At 38.8% G+C, this 25,581-nt stretch overlaps 6 protein-coding genes across 6 annotated transcripts; 4 read left to right on the forward strand and 2 right to left on the reverse strand.

The window, feature by feature from the left end:
• Positions 217-3,270, forward strand: LOC18767684. The gene is made up of 3 exons (XM_007200503.2): positions 217-725; positions 1,192-1,289; positions 2,420-3,270. The coding sequence occupies exons 1-3, from the start codon at positions 561-563 to the stop codon at positions 2,985-2,987; spliced, it is 831 nt and encodes a 276-aa protein (XP_007200565.1). The 5' UTR covers positions 217-560; the 3' UTR covers positions 2,988-3,270.
• Positions 3,415-6,108, reverse strand: LOC18768574. The gene is made up of 6 exons (XM_020569944.1): positions 5,903-6,108; positions 5,786-5,825; positions 5,129-5,309; positions 4,883-4,961; positions 4,375-4,627; positions 3,415-3,885 (listed from the first exon to the last, which is right to left on the reverse strand). The coding sequence occupies exons 1-6, from the start codon at positions 5,946-5,948 to the stop codon at positions 3,627-3,629; spliced, it is 858 nt and encodes a 285-aa protein (XP_020425533.1). The 5' UTR covers positions 5,949-6,108; the 3' UTR covers positions 3,415-3,626.
• On the reverse strand, positions 6,710-10,394 carry LOC18766477 (transcription factor MYB29). Its single transcript, XM_020569943.1, has 3 exons — positions 10,176-10,394; positions 9,835-9,964; positions 6,710-8,433 (listed from the first exon to the last, which is right to left on the reverse strand). The coding sequence occupies exons 1-3, from the start codon at positions 10,306-10,308 to the stop codon at positions 7,101-7,103; spliced, it is 1,596 nt and encodes a 531-aa protein (XP_020425532.1). The 5' UTR covers positions 10,309-10,394; the 3' UTR covers positions 6,710-7,100.
• LOC18767462 (ADP-ribosylation factor-like protein 2) lies at positions 11,859-14,036 on the forward strand. Its single transcript, XM_007201294.2, has 5 exons — positions 11,859-12,090; positions 12,191-12,301; positions 12,620-12,782; positions 13,254-13,334; positions 13,681-14,036. The coding sequence occupies exons 1-5, from the start codon at positions 12,005-12,007 to the stop codon at positions 13,816-13,818; spliced, it is 579 nt and encodes a 192-aa protein (XP_007201356.2). The 5' UTR covers positions 11,859-12,004; the 3' UTR covers positions 13,819-14,036.
• LOC18767358 (dnaJ protein ERDJ3B) lies at positions 14,720-18,690 on the forward strand. Its single transcript, XM_007200549.2, has 9 exons — positions 14,720-15,267; positions 15,368-15,506; positions 15,819-15,930; positions 16,697-16,813; positions 17,122-17,208; positions 17,543-17,602; positions 17,693-17,770; positions 17,968-18,039; positions 18,231-18,690. Exons 1-9 carry the CDS (start codon positions 15,039-15,041, stop codon positions 18,387-18,389), a joined length of 1,053 nt encoding a protein of 350 aa, XP_007200611.1. The 5' UTR covers positions 14,720-15,038; the 3' UTR covers positions 18,390-18,690.
• LOC18768616 lies at positions 20,089-24,760 on the forward strand. The gene is made up of 5 exons (XM_007200248.2): positions 20,089-21,266; positions 22,138-22,662; positions 22,960-23,019; positions 23,190-23,606; positions 23,725-24,760. Exons 1-5 carry the CDS (start codon positions 20,565-20,567, stop codon positions 24,301-24,303), a joined length of 2,283 nt encoding a protein of 760 aa, XP_007200310.1. The 5' UTR covers positions 20,089-20,564; the 3' UTR covers positions 24,304-24,760.

Below are 25,581 nucleotides of genomic sequence, written 5' to 3' on the forward strand. Positions count from 1 at the left end.
ATTTATATATATAGCCTATAGGGAGGGAAGGGACTCAGGGAGGGTTTGAATGGTTGGTTGGTTGGTTCATTTATTCCGTTTGCATAAAAACCTCATCATTCTTCTGTTGCGTGGTGTTGCTTTAATCTAAAAATGATGCATTAGTAAGTGAGGGAGGAATAATCCCAGTTCCCAGTTCCCAGCATCCAAAACACACACAACACAACATAACAGGGATCTTCTTTTTATTAGGGAGGGGCTTTGGAGGAAAGGAAAGGGCATATGCTTTTTAGAGTGGCATTTTTTTCTTTTTCTTTTTTTGGTTTTTTGGGGGGTCAAAAATTTTAAAAAATCCAATCAACTCGTTCTTTTGTATGTAGCCCAGCCCATTGGATCTTCATTCATTTCGGTCTTCTTGTGTAGCCCAGTGGATGCCAAAATTTTGTTGTGGTTTGTGAAGGAAATAGGCGACGTCGTTTCGTGCTCCCTTTATACGAGTCTCATACAGAAGAACAGAATGCTAGACATGAATTCTTGGAGAGGGAGGAGGTTGGTTTGGTACTTGGTAGAGTAGTAATCCAATGCGTCCAGAATCGAACTCAGCTGGAGCTGCAGAATCTTCATCATCATCAGCAGCAGCTTCCGCTGCATCATCATCTCCATCTCCATCTGGGAAGCGGAGCAGAGATCCTGAAGATGAGGTTTACCTCGACAATTTCCACTCGCACAAGCGTTACCTCAGCGAGGTTTCTTTTCCTTCATGCCTTATCATTTCATCATTTTGATTTCATTGCCGTACATATGTTTGCTTGTGCTTTGCTTTATTTAACCTCTTCGTCGTCTGTCGTCTGTCGTCTGTTGTCTGTCATTTGTCGTCTGTCTTCTTATAATTTATTTGATGGAATCATACTTGAAGGACTTTTCTTTTTCTTTTCAAGTTTGAAAATTTACTGCTTCTGACTCTGACTCTGATTCATTCATGGGTCTTCTTCAAGGAATTTTCTTCATTTGGAACTTCTTTTTTTCATTAATGTTTTCAAAAATATGTACAGTTACTTACTAGACCATTTCTGGCATGATGATATTTCCTTATTACCCTTTTCAATCATCACAGCTTCACATGCCATACTTTCCTCTTCACATATAACTTATAAGCATATGAATAATCAGTCTTTGATCCTTCATTTCCCTCACAACTTGTTTCTTGTGCAGATTATGGCATCCAGTTTGAATGGACTGACAGTTGGAGACCCACTCCCTGAGAATCTCATGGAATCTCCAGCAAGGTCTGAGACCATGTTTTATCCAAGGTAATTTCTTATGTAACACTTGTATCAAACTTTTCTGTCAATTACTTGTATCTGGTTTTGGAAACTACTCCGTCCCACATAAGATAACTATGCTGTTTCTCGTTATTTCATTATGCAACTTTTTTTTATCATAACTTTCTGCTTCAGACTGTACGTTTAAGTTGGAGGGAGTAGTAGGTTGTCAAATATCTATTGTTAAAACATTTTCACATTTTGGTCAGCAGACTCGTGTCTCATGACTCAGATTCTTGCCTAGTTTTGATTGGTGTTATTGCATTTACTTAAATTCAGGTTCTTTTTTTAATAAATCCTGGCCCTTCTGAGAGGCTTTACTGTGTGCTTTTTTTCCATATACGGGCTGTGCCAAAGTCTGTAAGCCTATACCTCATTCGTTTGGCATTGAAGGGTCATGGTTTCTTAGATTGTGGCACTCACTGAAGGTGCATAAGGGGTGCAGATTAGAGTTGATATTGCTATCTTCTTTTGTCTTTTCTTTGATTTCTTTCTTCTTTTGTTCTTATCTTTTTCCCTGAAGTTGGTGATATCATATGACTCAAACAGAATAGGCCATCTTATGGTATAGTTTCGATTGGATGTTGTTATGATAGACTCACATTACCTAGCGCTTGCAAGAATGTAATCATATTTCGTAGTATATTGAAGCCAGTTTACTTTGGGCCTTTTGCTTAGGTGGTAAAACCAGAAGGGTGAATTTGGTTTAGGTTTTAGTGCTACAGAACAATTGGAGGAGAAAACTTCAATCCAAAGACCGTACTTGATATGGCTGCAAACCGAAACTACATACTTTGAAGATTTCTTGGCATGCGAACATAGTAGCAATCACATAAAATTTTCTTTGTCTTCACTCATCTAAATGTAAGATTTGCTAGACAAGTGGACAGCTTGAAGTATATAGCCAGATATAAGACACTAGCATCAATGATTTTGAGTGACCCCTCACCAAATCTTATCTCATTTCCCTCAAGTCATTGGTTTCCACTTTAAACACGAGTTCTCTTAATGATCATGTGCTTTGCTTTCTCCATCTTGCTCCTTCCTAGTAAAGAGAAAATTTTACTTCCTTTATTATGCTGATTTTTCATTAATTTTTCACAAATTTTTGTTTCCAGGGATGAGATGTCGTTACAATATTCACCCATGTCAGAGGACTCGGATGACTCTCGATTTTGCGAGAACCCCATAAATACTTGCTCCTCCCAACCTGACAGTGTCCCCTCTAGTCCGGTCTCTCCATATAGGTACCAAAGACCGCTTACTGGGTTTCCTTCCACTTGTTCAAGTACTTCACAGTCTTCACATGGCTGCACCGTCACTAATTTTAACTGCTCGCAGCCTCGTCAACGAGGCTCTGATTCGGAGGGACGATTCCCATCATCACCTAGTGACATTTGTCACTCTGCTGACTTGAGGAGGGCTGCACTCTTACGGTCCGTGCAGATGAGAACACAGCCATTTGCCCCACCGTCTGATGACATGGCATTTAGCTCCGGGCAAGAGCCTGTATCCAACATTGAAGCTGAAGAGCGGTCATGCCCCTATATGAAGTCTTTAGTTGATGAGAGGGAATATCCAATTGCAGAGTGTTCTTCTATGGGTATCTCAGAGCCTGATTTTAAACAAGAGAAATCATGCAGGATGTTGGATATGGATGAGAAAGGAAATCATTCTGCAGATTAAGTGCTTCAATGATGTTCAGAGAGATATTGCTTGATTTGTAGAATCTTGAGTGCAAGATGAGCATTTATTAGGTTTAACCTAGTTGCATATGAAGAGAAAGGCCATGCATGAATCAGATTTTCATTGCGTTCTGTCTGGTACATTTTCTGCAGTCAAATGTAAAAGAAGTTGCGCTACGGACAGCTTAACTAATGCACCTGAGATTTTTGTAACTTATTCGTGTAAATTGTTTGATATTGTTAACCTAACATCGTCAATTACAAATCTGAATTCATTTCTTTAATTGTACCGTTGAAGTTTATCTAATGAAGTTTCTATTTGATTCCCAAAAAAAAAAAAAAAAAAAAAAAAACATGATGTTCTTGAATTTTAAATCAAATGCAAAGAGGCATAGGCGGATGAAGTAACAAATATGGGGTTATATATCTCCTTCGAAAGAAGCAACCATTTTTTCCATAAAATAATGACTCATAAATACTTAAAATGATTAAACTCCATTAAACTTTATAATCCAAAATATCAAGAACGTGCGGCCAGTCAATCCTAAAAATTATAAATTATAAACCAAACCCAAAGTCAGCATCTATTCATAATTCTCTTAATATCCACTGTGTAGTGCATTGTCCATGGTATAGTTTCTCAGCTGTCGCTGTTAGGAATACTACTGCTTCTGTCAGGTTGAGCCTCAAGATGCAACAAGGCATTATGCAGATACTCCAAGTCTTCTATGCACACTGTCTTCATACTGATTTGGCTTCTTAGGTCACCCAGATGATGGCTTATATCCAGTCCCAAATTGCAGTTAGCATTGATTTGCTTGCTCGTCACTGCAGAGGCGGAGTCTCTTGAATGCAAGTTAGCTGACCATTTGTGATCATTCACGACCGTCTGATTCAACCTGACAACCATAGTTACAGAAAGAAATCACAAATAAACATGCGATATTATTCATTCAATTTTCACATATATATATATATATATATAAATTTAAAAAAGTAAAGAAAATAACCCAGGGGCATATGATTGACACCACCATCATCTCCATATGGTACCAACTACATTTTCTTTAGTTCACTAAACCTGAATCTCTCAAATCAATTTCTACAGTAAAGTTCACATTTCTCTGGGTGGAAGTTCAAGAGAAAAGATGATATCTAGTCCAGCATGTAGTACTTTAAAAAATGCTGTAATGTACTCTCCCATCCAAATATACAGGCAAATATGTATCTAGAAAAATTACAGCGAAAATAGTTCATCACAATGCAGTAGTCGTATGTATCTATATGTCTCTAGTACTTTGCAGATTAAAAGTGGCCGATGCAATGGCTATTGATAAAGGGACAATGCAAACACAATCTAGAATGATGAAATGCAAGTATTTTCTTACTTTCTAATTAAACTTTGTATGCCCATGTTGTCTTTCACGCTAAACAACGCATCCACTGCATCTGCTTTTGTCCTCACAACCCCCTCCAAGCTACCACAGGACTTGCACATTGAGTGTACTGCAGAATCACTTGTCTCCGAGTTTATGTTGGTAATTCTAATGGTAACTTCCTCTTGGTCATCTGGTGGATGAATTGGAAGATCAAAGCCTTTTGTATTAACCTCAAGATCCAAACTTGCTCTCCTGCTTGATTCTACACTCTCGAAACATGCACATTAATTAATTATCAGGCAACCATGGAAAAAGAAGGTGGGGATTGGGGTTCAAAAGTAGCTGATAAAGCATGTGACTTGTTCGTAAAAGCTGAAAAGACCTCTGTCAACAGGGAAGGTTGATTGCAGAAGGTATGTTCTCAATGGTAATAGGTCGGAGGCATCATGTGGTTAAGAATAGATCTGAAAAATTGTTCCAGATATCAAGCTAAGATGAATAGTTGGAGAAGAGTTACCCCGTTCAGAGGAAACATCTTTTGAGCTGATGCTGCTTTTTGAAGGCTTTCCAGACGATTTTTTCTTACGATTAGTTTTCTGCTTCAAATGACAATTTCAAGAACACATGACTATGATTAAATTCGGTAATAATCATGAAACTCCAAGCAGAGGTAGTAACTATATTGCACATTTGTTCAAATTAACAAAACCCAAGCCTAAATAAAATATACACGGAGTATGCAGTTGGGACATTGTGAGCGTACCCTATTAGGCTCAGGCTTCTCTGTCATCAACTTCCTAGGATTACTTGGAGCTTTAGGCACTGGGGAGCCCAATGCTGAGTAATCATCATCTTCGGAAGATGAAGAATTAAAGGACCGGGGAAATGTTGTTATGCAAGACAAAGCCCTCGCGGATAATGGGTTATCTATCCTGGCATTGCATCTGTCATCCAAAGTGTAAGTTAATAATATAAATCTAAAGTTTCAAACAGAAATTGCCAAAGTACAAAATGCAGTCGAATTCAAATTCAGCAGCAATTGATAACACCCTTGACAGACACGAGAACAAACTGGCAAGAAGCGTCAAAACTCAAAAGCGATGATGTATTCTAATTCTAATGCTTGTGAAGTAACGAAACTAGGAAATTCAACTAAAAGGAGTAAAGTCCCTTTAAGTTTACACTCTACAATTCTGAGAAAGTTGAATTCAATCGCTTAGATAGAAATTGGAAACCATGTGGTCTACCACACATGTAAAGTTGCTCAATCATTATAGATATTAAAAATGCACATTGTCGCTTATGCTTAGAGATAAATTCTGAAAGAAAAAAAAAAGAAATTAAAGGAAAAATACCTTTGATATGAAAACCTTGGATAACAGAGGTAAAATTCGAAAAAGAAGGAGGTACTAGTAAGTACCTGAGCTTGATTGCGGATGAAATGAAGCTATGTTGTTCACCTGGAGAAAGAAAAGAATGAAAAGCAAGGCGAATGCTCAGAAATCAGATGTAAGTACTAGGTTATGAGTCTTCTGACCAATGATAGTGAAGGCTCGGAGGCCAATATATTTCAACTTCAACATCCCCCGCCGCCAACAACCGACCGCCGCAGGCTCAAGGCTAAACGGCGTATCAGCAGCAGCACAGCACGGCTTAGAGGTTAGTCTGCTCTGCTAACACGACGTCGTCTTCAGCACATGTAGACTAGTGCAGTAGAAGCGGCCCATTCCCAATCTCAGCATTCATCACGCGTAGAGTCTCTCCACCAACCAATTCCTTAAAACTGGGCTTTGCCATTTGAGGCCCTAATAAGTCCACGATCCTTTGTTGCTCAAGCTAAACCAGGTTTAGTCCCTGAACTTTTCAATGTGGGACAAATATTCTCAACACGTCCTCACACGTGTGGTGAATTTTTAAGTTTAATATGTGGACAACACATATTGGGTGACATAAGAGCACGTGTGGCAGTTGGGCCCAACACGTGAAGTTTTGCTCTGATACCATGAAGGAAGTTGAAATTTCACCTCAAAATTAATTGGCTATGAGGGAGTAGCCCAACTCCTTATAAACCCCGGCTTAGTCCCTTAACTTTTTAATGTGGGACAAATACTCAATATTCTTGTTGATTGTTTTAAACAAGCAATTTGGTACTCATTTCCAAAAAAATAAAAACCGAGAAAGTATTATAGCCTATCTATTTTGGAGTTGGGAATTCGAATTCCAACCAAATCGAAATAAGACTATCCAATATGGAAGAGGTCTGCAAGACCACATTAGAAATGAACCGGCGATGGAGGCGTTGTTGCGACGGTGAAGGGTAGTGGGCCGGACGGTGGAGGGTAGTGGTTCTCGTGCTTCTCTTTTGGAAGAATATTTTATTGTAAAATATTATTTTTTTTAAAAGAGAAAAAAGAAAAAAAAAATCCACGTCATCTTTCATTAATTGAGGTGTCATACCCACATTAGCTACCACATCAGGTGGTAAGTTAATGTTGTCAATTAAATGTGTCTAAATAACATTAGTGTAATTCAATCTAGATGGCAATTGTACAAAACTTAAAGATTTCAGTTGCCATTTGTGCAAACATTAATTGAAAAAAGAAAACGAGTAATTATTAAGTATAAACTAAACTAACTAACTAGGAGTGTATTAACTTTCAACGTACGTCTATCACGAAATGAAATGAACAAAATGAAGAAAAGGGGCGATACAATATATAACAAGTAAATGAATTTCAAGACAGAAGCCAAGCCACCATCGCATTTTGTTTGTCAGGGTCCACGGCCTTTCTCATCATCGATGTATCATCAGTGGTAGTGTCTCCTTCCCAGTTAAGATGACGATCAATGGTAGAAGCAGCAGCAGCAGCAGCAGTAGTATTACTAGTAGTAGAAGAAGAACAAGTACCCTCCTCCCACAACCAAGAAAGCATATTTTCTTTATCATCATCATGATCCCATAACTCATGCCCTGCTTCGACAACACTCTCCCAATCCCATAATATATGATTGTTATGATCACGATCATTTCCATTTGCAGCAGCAGCAGCTTGACCATCCTCCATATCAAAATAATAACTACCAGCAGCTGCTGAAGCTGAAGCTGAACTACTTGAAGTAGCAGTCATTGACATTATTGAAGAAAAGCATACTTGTTCGTTTGATGACGAGCTCAAATGACCACAAGTAGTAGTAGTCTCTACCTGATCTACCTCATGAGTAACGCCCATGGCATGATCATGTTGATGGTCACTTAAAGTCAAAACCCCATTTGAATTTGGATCCTTCTGCAGTAACTCAACATTGTCAATCAATTCATTAAATGTACCCAACAACCCACCATCAAATTCAATGCCGCCAGATTCATCCAAGTCATCGTCCTTGTTCTCGTCGTTATGTGGATGTGGTCCTAAAAGCATTTCGTGACTTTCCTTCTGACACTGATCAATATTGACAGGGCATAGCCCATCATGATCACGAGTCTCCTTCTTCTCCACCTCCACCTCCTCCTCCTCCTCCTCAGTAATAGTAGTAGTTGAGCTCATGAGGACCGCTGGCATTGCTAGTCCTCCTGCTTCCTCCTGCCGCTGATGATCATGATCATGATTAACAAGGTTGTCGACCCTGCAGTCGTCCATGTGATGAGGATGATGATCATGATCATCAGCAACTGGGTCAGTCATTAATACCATGTAATCGTGGTGCATAGTATCAATATTATCATTAGGCCCAGGCAAGGGCGTCTTCGTCTCCAGGGCAATCGCCTCATCATCATCAGCAGCAATATTTGTAATGTCCTTCTGTCGCTTGTTGTGACGTTGGGTATAATTAGTAGAATGAGTAGTGGTGTATGTTTTGCTCTTCTTCATGGCCCAGCGACTGGTTCTACCGCCTCTTCGCTTGGAAGGAATATTATTACTAGCAGCTGCTGGTAGGCTACTCATTTGATCACTAGTAGTAGTAGTAGGCCTTCTGAAGGTGTCAATTTTCCTACTCAAATGAGAGTTCCAGTAGTTCTTGATTTCATTATCCGTTCTTCCTGGTAATTGACTTGCTATCAAAGACCACCTGCGTAATCATATTTATCACTTTAATCCATTAATTAAACATCTACTACGCTTCTACCACACCCCCACACCACCACTACACTACTGATGGAGAGGAACTTTGAGTGTGTCATTAATAATGGAAGACAAGACAACACTTCATTTCCAAACTTGGAGAAAGTTATTAAACTGCTGATATTTAACCACAAGGAGATTCAAACTCTTGCCATTTCACCCTTCTAACGCTTTAACCATCATGTTGCTTATGTTTTTGTTATAATATCCTAAAATATGTATATTTATATTATTTTGTTTTGAACAATTACATGCAAAATTATTTTGGGGGTTTATCATTTGATGACTATTCTTCACAATACCCTTACTCTACACATAGAGATGATGAAGATAGTGAAAATTTTGAACCTCTTAAGAACTCTGTGTGATAATAAGTCACTCATGTATCTTACCATGAAATGTATAAAGTGTAAAATATGGTAGTAAATTGTAATATATAAATGATTATAGTGTGTTTAATCTTCTTCATTAATTATTACATATTTTCTACACTCACAATATTTGTCTGCTCGCTATATAATTAACTTAAATTAGTTAACCCATCATGCAATGCATTTCTTTCTAATTTTTTGTGATAACCTAATAGATAATTGACTGAATAAACATTCTCCAAAATTTCAATAAAAATTTCCAAGCTTTTCTTATAATTTTCGTGGTTTTTATTTAATTTTTATCGATATCAATAATATTTCGATATTTCTATAAAAAATTTCGTATTTTTGAATTACTGATATTTTTGATACTATCAATATTTTGGACTTTGTAAGAAATAGGAATGAATTTCTGTATTAAATCTGATAACAAGTAATTTATTATTTTTTTAAAAGGTCTGACTAAAATATGTTTGTTTTTCATGGTGAAATAGATTACACGTGATCAGTTCTATATACCGACTACCGAGTGTCTCCCTCAAAAGTGTAAAAAGCAATCAAATCAGTGTCTTGGTCCACCCATTGACGGTGATCTAGTTCCTTGTGATTTTTCTTTAAAAAGGGAAGGGTGACCTAGTTCCTTCCCAAGTTCCAACTAATAAAACAAGCAAATTTACTTACTTGACAGGGACAGATAGAAAACAAAAGAGCAAAGGGAAAGCAGCTGCGCTGCAACGAAAAGAAAACAAAGTTGACATTTCAAAAAGTTGATCCGTCCAATTCACTTGTCCATTGATTTGATTTGATTTAATAATTTATTAACTTGCAGCTGGTTTTGGTTCTGGTGTTTGCGGTTGTTATTTATTTGGTAATTAATGAGTGAGAAAATTATCAATTTATCATAACTTCATAAGAAGAAGAAGTAGTTAGTAAGTATTATCAAGTAAGGAGGTGGAGGAGACTTGTAATCGACTCACCTATTTCCCAGAGAAGCATGCAATTTGATGATGATATCTTCCTCTTGGGCAGATATATTTCCCCTCTTCAAGTCGGCTCTCAAATAATTAATCCATCTTAGTCTGCAACTTTTACCACACCGCAGTAACCCTTCAATCAGAATCACAGTATCAGTAAGTAACTCGTCACCGTAATATAAGCTTAGCCAATGAATGACCAATGTAAAGCGTAAGATGAAGAACAAAACAAGATTCTGGATGACTGAGATTCAGTAGCACCACCACCACCACCACCACCACCACCACCACATCCACAAGTTCTAGTGTGTAAATAGTTTTGAAAGATAGATATATGTATGTACCTGCATTCTTGGGTAATGACCTCCAGGAGCCTTCCCCATTGGTCTGGATATAGTTGATTAAGATTTGATCCTCCTCTGCTGTCCACCTCCCCTTCTTCAGCCCAATCTTGTTACAGCATGAAGCCCTCCCCATTTCCAACTCTCTCTGTCTTTCTCTCTCTCGCGAGACAAGTAGCTCGCTGGCTGGCTGGCTGGATGCTGCGGAAATGAGTGGGGTTGAGTTGATTCAACCAAAAGAAAGTATGATATAGTGTCCTCCTAAAAACATAAGCGAGTATGTGAGTATGTGAGTATGTGAGTATGAGGCCGGGTGGGTCCGTGGGGATCGCTTGTCATTGAATACTGATGGAGATAGAGGTGTGGAGCCAGATTGTGCCACGAAGTGTGTATATATGTGTATATTCGTGGCTGCTCCTCTGTCGACAGCCTCGTAACGGGGCTCGCATCCTCCCACGTTGACGCGATGCGCCTCCCTCTTGGAGAGAGAGAGAGAGAGAGAGAGAGAGAGAGAGAGAGAGAGAGAGAGAGATGCTCCCTTCCTTCCTTTTTCCTTTTTACTGTTCCAAATATCATCATCGAATGTGTCCTGTCCTCCTGTGTCCTCTATACATAATACAATTACGCACAACATTTGTTTTTAGTATACCTATAGCTCGCTCAAAATAATTTATTATCTCATCTACCCCCTTCCTTCCTATGTCTACTGTTCGATTCAATCTGCTCTGCAGCAGAACTACCATTACCATACCAACAAACTAACAAAGGCAGGCACACACAATATTGATTATTGATGGTAAATTACGTACAGCATCTCTTCCTCCTCAACAATCAAAAACTTCATTAATACCTCTTGTTATATTCATATCAAAATAAATAAAACTACTATTTTAATTAATTTAGTCTCTCTTCTTTTTTTTTTTCCCCCGGAACAATACAATATTATTACTAAAAGCAAAAAGAAGCCTACAATATTTAAACATGGATCGTACATTATAATGATTTCCTCTAATTTGTTGGAGGACTTGAGATTTGGTATATATAATTTCCAGTCATCATTTCATACAATTTGCAGCAGATGAATTGCTGCTTACGCATAGCTTAAGATTTAGAGTTACCAACTTACCACTGTGATTAATATCTGAACAAGTTATAGATAGATAGATATATGCAATGCAACATGTTAATAACTTGGCCCATCCATGATCCATCCACCCCCAACTACATCATAACTGTAGTTGGCCTCGGTTTCATCTCTTTTTTCTTTTTTAAGGCTAAAGCTTAATCACTTATTGCTCGTTTCATAAAAAGTACGTACAGTGTCCACGTAAAATTTTATAATGTTGTCAACTATATATTTATTATTTACTCATGCTCATGATAACAATCTCTTTCAATTCAATCAAGCACCTCATTTTACTGGACAAAATCAAGTATCCAACTGCGAAACGATGTTTTTTTTGGTTTTTTTAAAAGCAGCAATTAAAAGAGAGAGAAGTTAAAGAAATAACCAAGTGAGGGCCAGGCCCAATTCATGGAAGACCGGGCTGCTTTGGATCCTGGAGTCTTTTAGATTAGAGGGTGAGTATGGCCCTGAGCTGAGCTAACTTGTAGTTTGTTTGTTTTTTGTTTTGGGGCCGGAAAATACTTCATTAAAAGGCGCAAAAACCGCCAGCAAAACAACAAGACAGGCCATAAATTTGTACTGCCATTTTACCCTGGTTGTCAATTGAATTGTCTTTAAAATTAAGAGCCCTGATTTACAAATTACAATCCTCAATCCTGATTTTCATCGACTCATCTGAAGTTGTATTGGGGAGAAGCTCAATCTTATGCTTTTTGGGAGGGAACAAATGGGGCTTCTCAGCATCATTCGAAAAATTAAAAGGAAGGAAAAAGAAATTCGTATACTCATGGTGTAAGTGAAACTTCATCTCTCCCTCTCTTGCCTTATGTTCACTCGTATGATATGAGAATTAAGTAATCATTCGTTCGTTTGTTTTGTTTTGTTTGTGAAGTGGGCTTGACAATTCTGGCAAGACTACCATTGTTCTCAGGATTAATGGAGAGGACACCAGCGTTGTCAGTCCCACACTCGGCTTCAACATCAAGACCATCACTTACCAAAAGTAAGTGAACTACGTTTAACCCCAAATCATGATTTTTTTTTAAAACATTTGTATTTGTTTGTACCAAAGTGTTGTTATGAAAATAGTTTGTGGGTTAATCATATATAGAGAGAGTTGGAATGCTTGGGGCTCTTATTAAGGAGATTGGGTGTTTATTTTCTCAATTTGGGGGTTGTTTTCCCAGATTATTGACAACTGTTTATTTCGTTGATTCGTTTTTAGACCATAAAAAACTCTGGCACCAATGCGGTTTTGAAGTTTCATACTTTGTTTATTATGATATGGAAACTTGAAATGCTTGTAATTTGATCTTGGCAGGTATACCCTTAATATATGGGATGTCGGGGGACAGAAAACAATAAGATCTTACTGGAGAAACTATTTTGAGCAAACTGATGGTCTGGTATGGGTAGTTGACAGTTCAGATCTTAGAAGGTTGGATGACTGCAAAATGGAACTTGATAATCTTTTGAAGGAAGAGGTTTATTCGCTTATTACTTCATTATACACTCGCTCTTTTTGTTTTTTTACCTAGTGTAAAATAACGCAGTTGGATTTCTCGTTATTCTTATACCTCCTTTAATGTACGATACGATTTATGTGCTCATCTGTAGTTACAACTATTAGGATATCCATCTAGTATGTGAGCATGTTCTGAGTGTATCAACTCATGCTGCATTTTCTCGAGTCTTGTATGAGTGTATAACTGTTTTAACTTTTGCTGGCTGTGAACTGATTAATTATGTATTTGAGATGCATCACTTGAAATTTTAGATAAGCAATCACATCCTCTTAAATAACTTATAATGTTGCTGGTCTGGAATCCTGAAACGAATATCCACATGATAAGACCTAGGAAATGCTTTGAGGAGTTTTCCTTGCGCTTGTGAGTTATGACCATTATTTTGGTCAAATGTTCTAAAGAAGCTGACTTGTTTTGATGATATGACAGAGGCTATCTGGATCATCCTTATTGATACTAGCAAATAAACAGGACATAAAAGGTGCCCTTACTCCAGAAGAAATTGCTAAGGTAAGGCTCTAGGTCAGCATGTATATACACGTAGGATTAATTTGTGAATGTAGCCCTGGTTTTGTTTTGCATTCTTTGATTACCCATTGCCCATAGACAGCTTTATTCGTTGTCTTGTTATGTTGCTTTAGATTGTTTATTCACTTGTCTTATTGTCTGGATGACAAATGCAACAACGGCATGGGTTTTACTCATCATGTCCGTGGAGTTTATACACAACAATGTTATGTGAAATATTTCAAGGAGTTTTGGTACATGGTCGGAACAATTTATATACAGATGAAGATGAGCATTGCCTTTAAAATTCTGAGTTTCTGAAACAGTTATGTATTATACTTCTGTCTAGGTTTTGAACTTGGAGGCGATGGATAAAACTCGGCATTGGGAAATTGTTGGCTGCAGTGCATACACGGGAGATGGACTGCTTGAGGGATTTGATTGGTTGGTCCAAGATATTGCCTCTCGGATCTATGTGTTGGACTAATGCCTATCTCGAGTATTTTATTTTTGGTTGTGTTTTGAGTGATTTTTCATTGAGGTGGACAGTTATCTTGGTATTTATGGAAAGCTGAATGGAACTTTCAGAGTTTGAAGCAAACTCTGCTGTTAAAAGTGAGGGAAAATGCATCGTTGTAGTTGTAGCCTTGTGTAGATAATCAAATATTTTAAAAATACACTAGCACTCTCTTTCTTTTCCCACAATCATTCATACATGGTAGAAGATTACCCACTTTTGGTTGGTCTCAAGCAAAAGACCTTGTTTACAAACTTCCTCATCATGTCCTCGTTTTGTTCCTTGTTTACTGCTGCTACTGGTGCCCAGGGGCCACAACCACTTCATCCTCATGATATCTGCGTAACCCTGGCTTCGTAATTCCTAGGCCCAGCCCAGCCCAATTTCATGTGGGCTTTGATTTTTTCATAAAAGCTAAGTTACGCTACTTTACTCTTTCACATGGAGTCATTCTGTAGTGAGGGGCCTCAGATAAGGTCCTATATCAGATAAGGTCCTATATCTAACCGTTGTATCAAACTAACCAATTTGATTCAATAACTAATCAATTTGATCAAACGATTAAGAGATAGGGCTTTAACTGGAAAAATACCAGAAACAAAGTAACTTAACTGGTCCATTCAGCCCGACGTAGTTTGGGCTTGTCCCATCACATTAGATCTTCCCAAGCCCAACCCATCCCAGGGATTATTTTATGTAAAATTATATAATTGCCCCTCTCCTCGTCACGGCCTCCAGTCCGGTTCCAGGAAAGCGTAGCGGACGTGGCGGACACTAATTGGCTAGAACAACAATTCGCAAACGGTGATTGGCCAATTTGGAGGAAAACACGTTGCAAAATGCAAATGGAAACAACGACTTGACTTACACAACACAAGACAATTGAATTGACGAAGTGAGCGAGCGATTGGGAGTGTGTGAGTGTCCTCCTTTCCTTTCTGTTGCCTGTTGCCTGTGTTGTTGTTGTGTTGGATAGATTATATCAATTAAGTAAACCAACAAACGAACTCAACCTTGATCCATCCATCCATGCCTGCCCAGGTCTCAGGACGAGAGGGGGCCGACTGACTGACGACGACGACAGACCTAGAGTTTAATTTGTTTCCAAGAATTAGCAGTCGCCTTAAATTCATTCATAAATTAATTAATTGGAGATCCAGTTGATTTGAGCGCCAAAATCAGATCTTGCAATGGCGCATCAGAGAACCAAGCTTATTTTCCTGTTGCTGGTGTTGTGCGCTCTCTGCTATACGTTCGCCGCCATTGCAGGGAAGAGCTATTATGAGATACTCCAAGTCCCCAAGGGAGCCTCCGACGAGCAGATCAAGAGGGCTTACCGAAAGCTCGCCCTCAAGTACCATCCTGATAAGAACCAAGGCAATGAAGAGGCTAATAAAAAATTCGCCGACATCAACAATGGTGCTTCCTTACTTACTTCTATTCCTCCTCCTCCAAATTTCTCTTCCATTCTTCACTCGTTATTGATTTCCTCGTCTTTTCTTCTTTTGAAAATAATTAGCCTACGAGGTGCTTTCGGACAGCGAGAAGAGGAGCATATACGATAGGTATGGAGAAGAGGGGCTGAAACAGCATGCCGCTAGTGGAGGCAGAGGTGGCGGTGGTGGAATGGGAATGAACATCAATGACATCTTTGCCGAGTATGTTTCCTTTCCTTCCTCATTCCCCTCTTCTTCTGCTTTAATCAGATATTTGAATTACAATACATCCATATAATTCCTCATATCAGCAATATCAGTTCAAAACTTCAAATCTAGAATTTTCAGATTTAATGTCTCTTTTCTTTATTAATATGGACTATGGACTAAGAACTATGAGCGAGTTTAATTACAGACTTAAAAGTAAGGCAGCTCTAATTGCATATTTGTATAGTAGCTCAGCTCACTTTGTAATTTTGAGGACATCTCAGTTCTTTTTGTTTTACTTTTTAACAACTTCAAGGTTTCTTTTAGTTTTTTTGGTGGTCGCTCCATGGAAGACGAAGAGAAAATCGTCAAGGGTGATGATGTAGTTGTAGAATTGGATGCAACATTGGAAGACCTCTACCTGGGAGGCTCATTGAATGTAAGATTCATGTCTCAATTATGAATATGCATGGCTTCCAGAATCTGATATTAAATATTCCTCATGCGATGTGAAAGATATGAAGTTGTTCACCTGTGCAATTTTAAAATGTCATCATATACTACACTTTCTCTTACCTCGTTTGAACAATCCGAATTATGGGCAATAAGCATATCAACCTTGCCTGAGGAGGTTATATTGAAAATCATTGAAGTTTTAGTGATCGCCAAGAGCATGACATCATAAGTTTCTTTTTGTGCTTCTGTACACACACACACACACACACTCTCTCTCTCTCTCTCTCTCTCTCTCTGTGATATGATCTGATTTTTTGTGTGTTTGTTCTGACATCTTTCTGCTATGTTTATTACATGCTAGAGAAATCATCTTTCCAAGCCTGTGAGCTGGTTGATCTTTTCATTTATGTGTGACTTTGTACATGGCCTTTATATTATGGGCAATAAGCATATCAACCTTGCCTGAAAAGGTTATACTGAAAATCATTGAAGTTTTAGTGATCACCAATAGCATGATATCATAAGTTTCTTTTTGTGTTTCTGTACACACACACACACACACACTCTCTCTCTCTCTCTCTCTCTCTCTCTCTCTCTCTCTCTCTCACTGCAATATGATCTGATTTTCTTTGTGTTTGTTCAGACATCTTTCTGCTATGTTTACTATATGCAAGAGAAATCATCTTTCCAAGCCTGTAAGCTGGTTGATCTTTTCATTTATTTGTGACTTTGTACATGACGTTTATCAGGTTTGGAGGGAGAAGAACATTTTAAAGCCGGCACCAGGCAAGAGACGTTGTAATTGTAGAAATGAGGTCTATCACAGACAAATCGGTCCAGGGATGTTCCAACAGATGACAGAAGAGGTATGTGCTTCAATAAACATTTCTTCCAACAAATCTTCCAAATTCATTTATTTCTTATTAGGGAAAAACAACTTTTGAGAGGATGATAATTTCTTTAGGCTGCATAGGAAAATGTTGTTCCATTATTGGCAACACATCTGTTGCCTCTGAAAAAAGCCGTTTGTAGTCCTTCATTATTGTTTGTAGGCTGCGTTCACAAGCATGTCCATCTAGTTTGCATAGACTAATTTCTTTTTCTGTCGCATTAACAATTACTTTGACTGGTTATGCTACTACCTTTCTTACATACTTTATTATGGCTCTTACAGGTCTGTGAACAATGTGCCAATGTCAAATATGAAAGGGAGGGATATTTCATCACTGTTGATATTGAGAAAGGGATGCAAGATGGGCAAGTAAGCTTTCGTTGTTCATTTCCCTTTGCAAGCTTTAGAGTTTATTTTTCTGTGAATTTGTTTATGTCAGTTGATTATCTTGTCCCTGTGTTTCCATGCATCCTCTCATATGTATTGTTATATGTTGGTGTTTTAAATTTCAATTCCTTTTAATACCAGATTTTAGAGCATTATTCTGAATCTTTTGAAATATATGCTGTTCTGAGTAGTAGCTTTCTTGAAATATCTTGAATGATACTGTGTTCTGTCCATATTTGTAGAATTGAAAAACATTTGCTGTGATGAGTATAATTTGTTCTGATTAGAATGAGAAAAAAATTATGCTTTTAAACAGGAGGTGGTTTTCTATGAAGATGGTGAGCCCATAATTGATGGAGAAGCTGGAGACTTAAAAGTTAGTTCTTTGACCTTGCCACCTTGGTTTAGTAAATTGAAATATCCATGTGCCATGTTCTGAAAATAACTAACTACATTGCTTTTGCAGTTCCGTATCCACACAGCACCTCATGACCGATTCAGAAGGGAAGGCAATGACTTACACACAACCATCACTATCACACTGGTATGACTTGGATTAATTTCTGGGTTAGGTTATTGTTCTTATTAGTATTTAGTACATCTGCCATCAAATTTTGGATGCAAAAAAGGTTCCAGCTAGCATAATTGGGCTTATAAGTTCTTCCAGTTGACCTTGTCCTTTGTAAAATTACGTTTTTGGTTCCATGTAGATTTAATTTCTTGGACCTTTATTGTATACAGGTTCAAGCTCTTGTGGGCTTTGAGAAGACCATCAAGCACCTTGATGATCATTTGGTGGACATTGGCTCAAAGGTCAGCAGCATTTACTTCCTACCTAATAGGCTATAGCTTAAATATTGTCACGGAAAGGACATTGTGTTTCTTTCTCGTTTATATGTGTGTGTGTGTATATATATATATGTTTGAGTTTCAATGGGGAAAAAGATACAAGTTGAGGTGACATACATATTATTGTGTTGGTTGATAACGATGGCATGGCGCAGGGAATTACAAGGCCCAAGGAAGTGAGAAAATTCAAAGGGGAAGGGATGCCTTTGCATTTCAGCAACAAGAAAGGAGATCTGTACGTAACATTTGAGGTTCTATTCCCCACGTCACTAACAGAGGAGCAGAAGACAAGGATCAAGGCTGTTCTTGGTTAGGTACCGTATAGGCAGCCTATAGGAGGATATATATATTTTTGTTAGTTCAATTGAGATATGTTTTAATTGTAACATGATGATGAGATCTTCAGTACAGAAAGTTAAGAAAATTTAAGGAGGCCCGAGCTGCTACTTCTTTTTGAGCCCTGAGCCCCTGCTGAGCCCGAGTTTAGTGAAGTGAAACGAGTAAAAACATTTTACGATCATCATTTTTTTGTTGTAGTTGTAATATTTTCCCCATCTTTGTTACAGTTTTTGAGTTTAGCTGCTGCATTTAAATCCAATCCAACTGCCTTCCTGCCTACCTTCCACCCGCTTTAGGCACCGCTAAGTGAACTTTATTTTTAGAAATTTGAGGGCTACCTTATATATTATTATATTTCTCAGCTCCCCACCTAAAAAGGAAGCTTCAAGTGAAGAAGGGACGTTGTTTTGGATCGTGACAATAAGAATAGGTCAATGGTTCGTCCCCCTTGGCCCTTGCGGGAGGAAAAAAACTTACATGTAATGGCTATTTCCGGCTAATAATATAATGACATGTGGAAAAGTTATTCTATGTGTCATTGCGTTATTAATCGAAAATAACAAAAAGTGTTATTCTCATTATATGAGAGTTTCTCTCCTTGGAAAGGGCATGCATCACGCATGCATAATGCATTGTTGCTTAATCTTCTTGTTAACTGTCCTCCTCAGACCACAAGTTTCGGTAATTAGTTATGTTTGCTTGCTAGTAATATTATTTCCAACTTCCATCTCCTCAATGAAGAATAGACCGAATTTTCATATGGAAAGGAAACCTCCTCTCGCTCCTCAATGAAGGAAGGGGTCCCACTCCCAGCCCACGGCAGGCAGGCCAGGCCCAACATTAAGGAGGAGTCGTAGTCGCCGTTATTATTGGCCAAAAAATTGCTTGAGGAGGTCCAACTCCAACTCCAAATCCACCAACATTACTTTTACATTTATTATTGTTTAACCTTATGTGCCTCGCCTCGCCCTCGCCCTCGCCCTCGCCCTCGCCTATCCATGCAACAAATAAAAGGAAAAATATAAACATGATCAATTGATCAAAAGAAAGGAAAGAAACAAAAAAACAAAAAACACATTTCAAAATGACACTTTTTTCAGAGCGCGACAGGTGTTTTGGAGTTGAGTAAAGTACGTATAGGAGACGTATTCATTCGCTACTTTGCTGTTTTCTGTGTCTGTGTGCAGAGAGAGAGAGATGAGAGCTTTGCGGACACGTCACCCGTGGATATATGGGATTTTTCTATTTTAGAATTTAGCTGAATGACTAATACTAAATTACTAATAATATTATAATAATGCGCATCCTCTTACGTGGCAAGTCGCCGATAGCTTTTCGAGTTTAGTCAGAAACAGATTGGCAGATTAGATACAGAGACTCCAGAGAGAGAGAAAGAGGGAGATTTCGGGCCTACCACGCGCTTTCGTATGATATTCGTATTGATATTGCCACTTGGTGTGTTTGTTTCACATTTCCACAAGCCAACACTCATGTGAATGTGATGTGCCATTATGGCATGGCATGGATGGCATGGATGGCATGGCATGTGGGACAACAAACAATTCATTCTTCCGGGAACAAGTTATTTCAAACATACCCAATTAGTAAGTATTCCCCTCCTATCAAAATCAAAATCAGAATTATTTCAAACCAAAACCAACTTCCTTTCCTTCCTTCCGGGAACAAGTTACCCAAACTCTCTCTCTGGATCAAGATTTTTTTGTATCCTTATTTATATGAATAATCTTCTTTTTATGGGACCAAAATGGAAAAGAAAGGAAGAGAAATACACGAAAAACAAGGTTGCAAAAAAAGAGTGATTCGTGAAGTTGGTGAGCAGTTCGGGTTTTCCAAACTACAAAATTACATGCCCAACCACGCCACCCCCTCTCCTCTGCCCTTTTTAATTTTCTTTTGTTTTCTGGCAGCCTCTCTCCCTCTCTCTATCTCTCTCTATCTCTCTCATTTCCTGTAACAGAGACGATCCTATTTAAAACTCCAACACTCTGTTTGTAATTGAATAGCCTTTCAAGTTAGAGCTTTTATTTTGATCTTTTTTGTTCGTTCACTTGTCTTGCAAACCAAAACCCCCCATAAATCAGAACAATTGTATATAAGGGAGGAAGGAATAATCAGGCAGGGAGTCAGAAATGGATGGCCTTTGTTTGAAAACAACTGCGTCAGTGATACATGGGATACCTCCCGCGATTTCAGCGGCTGCAGCGCTCGACATCCGTACCAACCCATCTCCATCTCAGGTCAGCGCCATTGGGAGATCCACCTCCACTGCCGGGGTAGACAAGTCCACTACAACCACGGCTCACAAGAAGACGACCCCCTTTTCTATGTTCTCGTTCAAGCACCCCTTGCAATCTTTATGGCCTGGAGGATCAAGAGCAAGAGGAGGTGGACCCACCTACAACGGGAATGGGATGCCTCTCGACGACGCTGACGCCGTCCCTTTCGAGGCGGAGGCGGAGAAGGAGGAGAAGGAGGAGGGCCAGAGTGCGACAATGGAGTCGGACGGTCAAAGTGGCAACTGGGTCTTGAAAATTTTGCACGTGAGGTCTCTCTCTCTGCGGAGAGGGAGAGAGGAACAGGGGGGTGGTGTTGCTGAGCTTCGCAATGAGAAAACCGTGCTCCGTGACGACGGAAATGGGCCTGGCTCTGAGGGAGATGATGACGAAAATGATTGTTGTAGAGTTTCAGACGACGAAGATGATGCAGCGGCGGCTGAGCTTGATAAAGATTCGTTCTCGAGGTTGCTTCGGAAGGTTTCGTTGGCGGAAGCGAGGTTGTACGCTCAAATGTCGTATTTGGGGAACTTAGCATATTCCATTCCTAAAATCCAGGTGCGCACACAACATTCCCCTTCCCCTTCCCATTCCCAATTTGTTTTGTATAAGATTCACGGGAGAGATAGGGGCTTTTCTTTTGGGTGAACATTTAAGACCAACTTACAATTTCTGGTTTGATTTGATTTGATTTCCATTGTTATGATGTGGATCTTTCATGTGGCTTTCTTTTTTATTTGGCTTTATGAAATGATTCCTACTTTCAAACTGAACAATTTCACAGGGTAAAGAATGTTTGCTTTTCCGCGAGAATCCAGCAATTTTCTTCTTGTTTCAGATTTGATCGCCTGACCAATCAGTCAAATTAGGCTACCCTTTTTGAAATTCTACTTTTGTTTCTCTGTTTTTATAGAATGTATTTGTCATCTTTAGTCTCTCCAAAATTTGCCAATCCTGCTCTTCTTTCTCGTAAGCCAAATGGGTTCATTCATAAGATTTTGTCATCTGAATTCTGGACATTCATTTAGAATTCGCGTGAAGGTTTTAGTTTACATAAGAACTTTCTTTTCATAAAAGCAGCGACCCAATATTGGTGCATAAAAGCAGCGACCCAATATTGGTGCATCAAAGCTTAATCATGTGAATAAAATAGAATCACAGAAATTTTGTGTTCTGTTGATTTTTGATTGGGGATGGTGGTTTGCATTCTTTCCTCGCTTGAACACGTTATTGCATTCTTGATAACCTCAGGTTCATGATCTGTATCCTATGATATTGTTGTATTTTACTTTAAATTGGAGAATTACTCTTGAATATCATCTGTTTTTGTTGATAAACCATCTCATGTATCTAATTCACCATTCAAGCTTTTAAATTCCCATATAAAGTTTCATGCATAAGAATTTAATTTCTCTATTTTCAAATTCAGCCAGGAAATCTCCTAAGATGTTATGGTCTGCGCTTTGTTACTTCATCGATAGAGAAGAAGGAACTGACTGCTAAAACTGAGAAAGATCAAGTGTCAGCTGAAATTCAAGAAACAGAGAAAAACCTAGAGGAAGACAGGGAAGAAGATGCAGAAGGGAAGGAGAAGGAGCAAAAGAACAACGGATATCGAATAAGTGCATCTGCTGCTTATCAGATTGCTGCTTCTGCAGCTTCCTATCTGCATTCTCATACAAGGAGCATACTTCCATCCAAATGTTCAGAGGCTGAGACTGAGACTGATAAAAACTCACCTGAAGAAAGCAGTGGAAGAAGTGACGTTGTTAATAGGATGAACTCAGAAGTGGTTTCTTTAATGGCAACCACTGACTCAGTGACAGCTGTGGTTGCTGCAAAGGAAGAAGTAAAGCAGGCTGTTGCAGATGACTTAAATTCAACATGTTCATCACCTTGCGAGTGGTTTATATGTGATGACGATCAAAGAGGCACCAGATTCTTTGTCATTCAGGTATGCAGACTGATAATTTGTTTCATATTTCCTCCCGCTATAGGTTTATAGGCATTTGCCAGAGGGGCCTGCCTTATTCTCTTTACAATATTTATGTATCTCAAATGCTTAAGCATGTTGGGGCTTTTAGAATAATTTTCTGTCTATTAGCGGTTAAAACAAAGGGCACACATTGTATATTCTCAGATGGCTAGTTTTGCCTTTTTTCCCAATTATATGATTTACTTGTTAGCTCATTTTATTTCATAATATTTGGTATCTTTTCTATATTTGACTTTAAATATTTTTTATTTGCAGGGTTCTGAATCACTGGCATCCTGGCAAGCAAATCTACTTTTTGAGCCCATTCAGTTTGAGGTTAATCCTTTCACAATATGTTTAGTTTTTCTAGTTTTAGTATCTACTCTGTTTGTGAGAGGTCATTGAGATAAAAAAACAAAGATGTTGATGCTTCAAATGAACTGTTCTGAGGGAGATTGATGAATACTTTTAGTTGAGTACTTATTGAATGCATCTGCTTTTTCTAGGGACTGGATGTGCTTGTGCATAGAGGCATATATGAGGCTGCGAAAGGGATTTATGAACAGATGCTGCCTGAAGTCCATGCCCATCTCAAATCTCGTGGTGACCATGCAACCTTTCGTTTTACTGGGCATTCTTTAGGGGGAAGCTTAGCACTACTAATAAATCTCATGTTGCTTATACGACTTGAAGTGCCAATTTCTTCATTACTTCCTGTTATTACTTTTGGTGCGCCATCCATCATGTGTGGAGGTGATCAACTGCTTCGCAAACTTGGATTACCACGGAGTCATGTTCAGGCTATTACGTTGCACAGAGACATTGTACCCCGTGCATTCTCTTGCAATTATCCAAATCATGTGGCAGAGCTTCTCAAGGCTTTAAATGGGAACTTTCGGAATCTTCCCTGTCTCAATAACCAGGTAGAACTTGTACTCTTTCAGAAAGATCAAACCAGGAGAATAGAATAACATTGAGTCAATTCTTTCATTGTTCCCCTGCATCTGATATATCTGATCATTTTCGTATTTTAAAAAACAGAAGCTATTGTATTCTCCAATGGGGGAGCTCCTGATTCTTCAACCAGATGAAAAATTCTCGCCAAACCATCACCTTCTTCCTTCAGGCAGTGGTCTATATCTTCTAAGCTGTCCGTTATCAGATGCCAATGATGCAGAGAAGCAGCTCCAAGCTGCACGGTTGGTATTCTTAAACTCACCACACCCACTTGAGATCCTAAGTGATCGGTCTGCGTATGGTTCGGAAGGAACCATTCAAAGAGATCATGACGTGAATTCATACTTAAAATCTGTTCGTGAGGTGATTCGCCAAGAGCTTAACCAGATGAGGAAGGCCAGGAGACAGCAGCGCCGCAAGGTTTGGTGGCCCCTCGTAGCTGCCCGTAGTGTGCATGGAGGTCTGATTGTGGGAAGGCCTGTTGCATCATTCAATATGGGGCACGAGCAGTTCAACTTTTCTGGCATGCTACAAACGGGAAAAGAGTCGTTGAAACAGTTCAGTAGGCTGGTTGCATTGCAGCATATGCATTTGTTTGTGTTGCTTCTGGTACCTGCACGACTGTTACTGTTGGGGGCATACAGCATGATCAGTTTGCGGTGACCAGTGTGAGGTTGGCACACAAGTGAAGATTGTGATTACTTTGGCTAAGATAGTTGGAAAGGAACTTGGAAGGGTTGTGGGAATGGCTGGGCAGACAATTAGATGATTCTTTATTCATCTTTCTTCCTTAAATAGAAAGCAATCCAATGATATGATCCAAGGTGTACGTTTGTTTGTTTGTTTTTTTTTTCACATTTTTGAGAGATGATAAATGCGGAGGTGGTATGTACAGAAAATAGCATGACATCAATGGGGCATAGAAAGGAAATATTAGTGGTACTCGAATATTGTTTGTATGTTGTTTTCTTTTTGGCCTAAAATTCTTGTGAGGGTTAGCTCCAGTCTGGTGAAATTGATGCGACTCACTCAACAATGATCATTGATCTGTAAGTTTATCCAAGTGTGGAAGCAAAAAGCAATAAGCAATGTGGAAAAAAGATTTGAAAACGAGATGTTTGACTGACTGACTTATGTACACCATTTTGAGTCGTATTGAACGCGATGGAGTTCCAAATCCAATCCAACAACATGCATAGACAGATAATAAATAATGATATGATAATAATAAATGAGAAAATTCATCTCATATGAATGGATGCTACGTTATAGTGATATTCACGTTTACGCGCGTGCAAAATGACGTCAAAATTGAGGAGAGTAGTCAAGGAGAAGAAGAAGCCAGAGCACAAGTCAGTTGGGTTGGGTTGGGTTGGGTGCGTGACAAATTGACAATAACATTGAGCCGGAGCTGGAGAAGGGGGACAAAATAGGTGTCTGTATGTGTGAGCCAGTGCTAGTATTCTGCTGCCCGGTCCAAAATGGCTGGGTAAAGTTCCTTCCTTCGTAATAATACCTACCTCTGCATATCCATCCAACGCAGCCCAGCCCACCAGGCTGTTAATGTGTCTGACAAAGAATTAATGTATTTGCCCATAGTATAGTATACATATACGTACAACAAGTACATATATAATTTATAAATGTGAGTACACACTAACTACAAAATGTCTACACATTACAGTATACTTACTTACCATACCCACCTCCACTCAAATGCCCAAAATATAGTTGCAAGTTTTAGATTACATATTTAATACCAGTTAAGTTAGGCAGTCAGTTAGTTAGTTAGCACTGCCATGTCATCTATTGTTGAGTATCCTCTTTTTTGAAAAAGAAAGAGCTGGGCTGCAAATGCTATTGTTGAGTATCCTTGTCAAACTAGTGTGAGACATTCGGAAGGTTGGAGATGCCTCGGACAGTGTATACAGAAAAACTGAA

The sequence above is a fragment of the Prunus persica genome, chromosome G8, assembly GCF_000346465.2.
Source record: "Prunus persica cultivar Lovell chromosome G8, Prunus_persica_NCBIv2, whole genome shotgun sequence".
In the NCBI taxonomy this organism is placed as follows: domain Eukaryota; kingdom Viridiplantae; phylum Streptophyta; class Magnoliopsida; order Rosales; family Rosaceae; genus Prunus; species Prunus persica.

Excerpts from the sequence above, each read along its gene's own strand:
- LOC18767462 (XM_007201294.2), top strand. The coding sequence starts at position 12,005 with ATGCTTTTTGGGAGGGAACAAATGGGGCTTCTCAGCATCATTCGAAAA. Across the intron at positions 12,302-12,619 it reads AAGACCATCACTTACCAAAA|GTATACCCTTAATATATGGG; the intron begins GTAAGTGAACTA and ends TGATCTTGGCAG. Across the intron at positions 13,335-13,680 it reads CTCCAGAAGAAATTGCTAAG|GTTTTGAACTTGGAGGCGAT; the intron begins GTAAGGCTCTAG and ends ACTTCTGTCTAG.
- LOC18768574 (XM_020569944.1), bottom strand. The coding sequence starts at position 5,948 with ATGTTGAAGTTGAAATATATTGGCCTCCGAGCCTTCACTATCATTG. Across the intron at positions 5,826-5,902 it reads CCGAGCCTTCACTATCATTG|GTGAACAACATAGCTTCATT; the intron begins GTCAGAAGACTC and ends TTCTTTCTCCAG. Across the intron at positions 4,962-5,128 it reads AGAAGCCTGAGCCTAATAGG|AAAACTAATCGTAAGAAAAA; the intron begins GTACGCTCACAA and ends CATTTGAAGCAG.
- LOC18767684 (XM_007200503.2), top strand. The coding sequence starts at position 561 with ATGCGTCCAGAATCGAACTCAGCTGGAGCTGCAGAATCTTCATCATCA. Across the intron at positions 726-1,191 it reads ACAAGCGTTACCTCAGCGAG|ATTATGGCATCCAGTTTGAA; the intron begins GTTTCTTTTCCT and ends TTTCTTGTGCAG. Across the intron at positions 1,290-2,419 it reads GAGACCATGTTTTATCCAAG|GGATGAGATGTCGTTACAAT; the intron begins GTAATTTCTTAT and ends TTTTGTTTCCAG.
- LOC18766477 (XM_020569943.1), bottom strand. The coding sequence starts at position 10,308 with ATGGGGAGGGCTTCATGCTGTAACAAGATTGGGCTGAAGAAGGGGAGG. Across the intron at positions 9,965-10,175 it reads GTCATTACCCAAGAATGCAG|GGTTACTGCGGTGTGGTAAA; the intron begins GTACATACATAT and ends TTCTGATTGAAG. Across the intron at positions 8,434-9,834 it reads CATGCTTCTCTGGGAAATAG|GTGGTCTTTGATAGCAAGTC; the intron begins GTGAGTCGATTA and ends ATGATTACGCAG.
- LOC18768616 (XM_007200248.2), top strand. The coding sequence starts at position 20,565 with ATGGATGGCCTTTGTTTGAAAACAACTGCGTCAGTGATACATGGGATA. Across the intron at positions 21,267-22,137 it reads ATTCCATTCCTAAAATCCAG|CCAGGAAATCTCCTAAGATG; the intron begins GTGCGCACACAA and ends TTTCAAATTCAG. Across the intron at positions 22,663-22,959 it reads CCAGATTCTTTGTCATTCAG|GGTTCTGAATCACTGGCATC; the intron begins GTATGCAGACTG and ends TTTTATTTGCAG.
- LOC18767358 (XM_007200549.2), top strand. The coding sequence starts at position 15,039 with ATGGCGCATCAGAGAACCAAGCTTATTTTCCTGTTGCTGGTGTTGTGC. Across the intron at positions 16,814-17,121 it reads TCCAACAGATGACAGAAGAG|GTCTGTGAACAATGTGCCAA; the intron begins GTATGTGCTTCA and ends TGGCTCTTACAG. Across the intron at positions 17,603-17,692 it reads GAGAAGCTGGAGACTTAAAA|TTCCGTATCCACACAGCACC; the intron begins GTTAGTTCTTTG and ends TTGCTTTTGCAG.